The 2,806-nt window shown below is 33.2% G+C and overlaps 1 protein-coding gene across 1 annotated transcript; it reads right to left on the reverse strand.

The window, feature by feature from the left end:
• Positions 1–224: 224 nt before the first annotated feature.
• LOC108328041 (vestitone reductase) lies at positions 225–2,027 on the reverse strand. Its single transcript, XM_017561817.2, has 4 exons — positions 1,734–2,027; positions 1,044–1,571; positions 715–907; positions 225–549 (listed from the first exon to the last, which is right to left on the reverse strand). The coding sequence occupies exons 1-4, from the start codon at positions 1,852–1,854 to the stop codon at positions 408–410; spliced, it is 984 nt and encodes a 327-aa protein (XP_017417306.1). The 5' UTR covers positions 1,855–2,027; the 3' UTR covers positions 225–407.
• Between the last annotated feature and the right edge of the window lie 779 nt (positions 2,028–2,806).

Raw genomic sequence — 2,806 nt, forward strand, 5'->3', positions numbered from 1 at the left:
CTCTTATATTTGTTTCACTTTTCTTCGTTTCTTTTTTAAGGTATAACTCGTTCCAATTACGTAAGATCACCGTTGACTACAGTTTTTTTTAGTTGTTTACGGAATCACACACTGAAAAATTCTAACTCAAAATCATGATTCCACCAAATAAAAAATTAAATTATGATTGTTGTACTGTGAGTCTGTTATTTTTGACGACAGATGAATTTTCACACTGCATCAGATAATGCAACAAGATTTAAAACTGACATGAAAACATGAATATTGAAGATTTACACTGTACTGAGACAAAGGACAAAAATTACATCCTTTATTGACTAATTAGGAAAATAACAAGATGCATCAAACAGTGTAGATGCCTCCAACAATCATTGATTTTATTTTGTGAATCTGATGAGTGAAATGATTTAAAGATAACCATTTTGCTTGCAGCATTCAATCGCATCAGTAAAAATGTCCTCCACACTATACTTGAACTCAAAGCCAGCATCCACCAGTTTCTGCGAGTCTAAATGTGGCAACTTGGCACCTTTTATTTCCTTCGCCTCTCTGAAGGAACAACACAAATCAATCATTACTCCTAAAGTTAATACAAAACCAGATACTGTATAATTGTCACACCAACTTTTAGATTTGTGAATTGTGTTATGATAGAAACTGTGACTGAAACTGCAATCTGAAAAGTTGACTATGTGCAAGGAGAACAGAACTTACTCTACAGATGGTATTTGAAATTCTGGGTATTTGGTTGAAATAATTTCAGCAATCTCTTCAATGGGTACAATGAAGGGTGAACAGTTATATCTCCCTTTGGGATTAGGATGCTCCAGCAGAAAGATATGTGCTCTAGCCAAATCATCCACATGAACCATATGGTAACGGATCACTCCAATTTCTTCCTTTTTGCCTGCATCAATTTAACGCCAACTTCAATTATACAACCTTTAATCTTGTGAAAAGGTGTCATGATTTCGATAGAACTCAGTTTGAAACATGAAAAGTAAAAAGGAATAAGAGAGTGGAATAAGGTGTAAGCAGTGTACCAAACAACAAAAGCAGTGCTCTTTCAATAGAGTCAGGAAGCTTGGGACAGATGAAACGTCCAACAACAAAGGGAGGCACAAGACTCACAACTTCCAATCCATTCTGTTCTCCAAACTCAAACACTGCCTTCTCTGTCAACACCTTTGAAATTGTATATGACCAACTAAAAGGCTTCAACTTCCTCAGCAAATCAACATCACTCCAAGCACTTTCATCAACCACATCTTGTGGCTCTGGGCCAGTGAAGGAAACAGTGGAAGCACTAGAAGTGTAGACAACCCTCTTCACTGACTTTGATTTCACAGCTGCTTTCAGTATGCCCAGTGCTCCCTCGATGGCCCTTTTGGTCACAACTTCTTCTGGCTCGTTCACTGCAAAATCAATTGGTGTGGCAGTGTGAAAAATCCCAACACACCCTTCTACTGCTGGACCAAAACTCTCTGGGTCACTCAGATCAGCGTTGAAAAAACGTAGCTTTTCTGATGCACCAGGTAGATTTGTGAGAAAGCTAACATCCCTCTTGCGTCCTTTTCATGCCAAAACAGAACAACATAGTTATAACCTTGTCCAACGTTAACTACTGTAGTGGGTGTTTGCTTTAACTTACATGATAAAAGTTTACGTGAATGATCAATACATTATAGAAGTCTAACTTCAGTTCTGATACCAATAAAGCTTTAGTTACTTACCTGGGTCAGATCTAATAGTTGTATTAACGGAATATCCATGTTCAAGGAGTGACTTGATGATCCATGAACCAATGAAGCCTGTTCCTCCAGTAACACAAACTGTGCCTTTTGTCTCTGCCATTGTAATACTCTTCCTGTGGCAGTGTTTACTTTTCTTTGTGTTGTGCACTCCTCCACGCTATAAATTTCTTCTGCTTTCTTTGAATGTGTATATATAGAAGCATAGCATTTAGGTTGGTAGCTATTGCTATCAACTTTAAGGTGATGTTTCACAGTTGTTATTGACTATTCTTTGGGTCAAACATAGCACAGTTGAACGAACTTCACTCAAGTTAACTAAGTTTTCTTCATTCAAAGAGACACAACAGACACATTTAGAGTTGAGAAAGAGAGTAACTAAAGAAAAAGAATCTAGGAGATAAGTCTTTGTTTTCCAAAGTTTGAACAGTACTTTCACCTACCAAACTCACTCGGAGATAATGCATCGGTGTACGAATAATGTTTCTTTTCTATTTCATCTGCAATAAAAAAAAATTCAATAGTTATTTATCATATTATCTGCAAAAATATTTGTTAAAAAAATAGTCATAGATATTTAAAAATTACAGGTATCTTTAAATATCTACAAATATTTAAAAAACAAATTACAAAATTTAAAACATATAAAATATAATATAAATTAAATTAAATATAAATTAAAAATTAATTTTAATCTCATAAAATATAAATTAATTCTAATTCTAATTAAATTTAACTTAATAAAATTTAATTTATATTGTATTTTATAAACAAATATTATTGTAAATCCGTATATACGAACAGCATAATCCTTATTTATGTTTATAAACAAATATTAAAATATCTATTACTTAATATTATAATATATATCACAAATGTTCTGTCACGAATTTTATTGTAAATACACAGAAACCTTATCATCCCGAATCATAGCTTTGGTGGTAAGTTATATTTGTAAGTTTTTCTTTAATTTTCAATTGAATGAAAATTACACACAGGATCTTGAATTTTCATGATACTCATTATTTTTCTTGTAAGCTTTTCTTTAATTTTCA

Source organism: Vigna angularis, chromosome 2 (assembly GCF_016808095.1).
Source record: "Vigna angularis cultivar LongXiaoDou No.4 chromosome 2, ASM1680809v1, whole genome shotgun sequence".
NCBI lineage: Eukaryota > Viridiplantae > Streptophyta > Magnoliopsida > Fabales > Fabaceae > Vigna > Vigna angularis.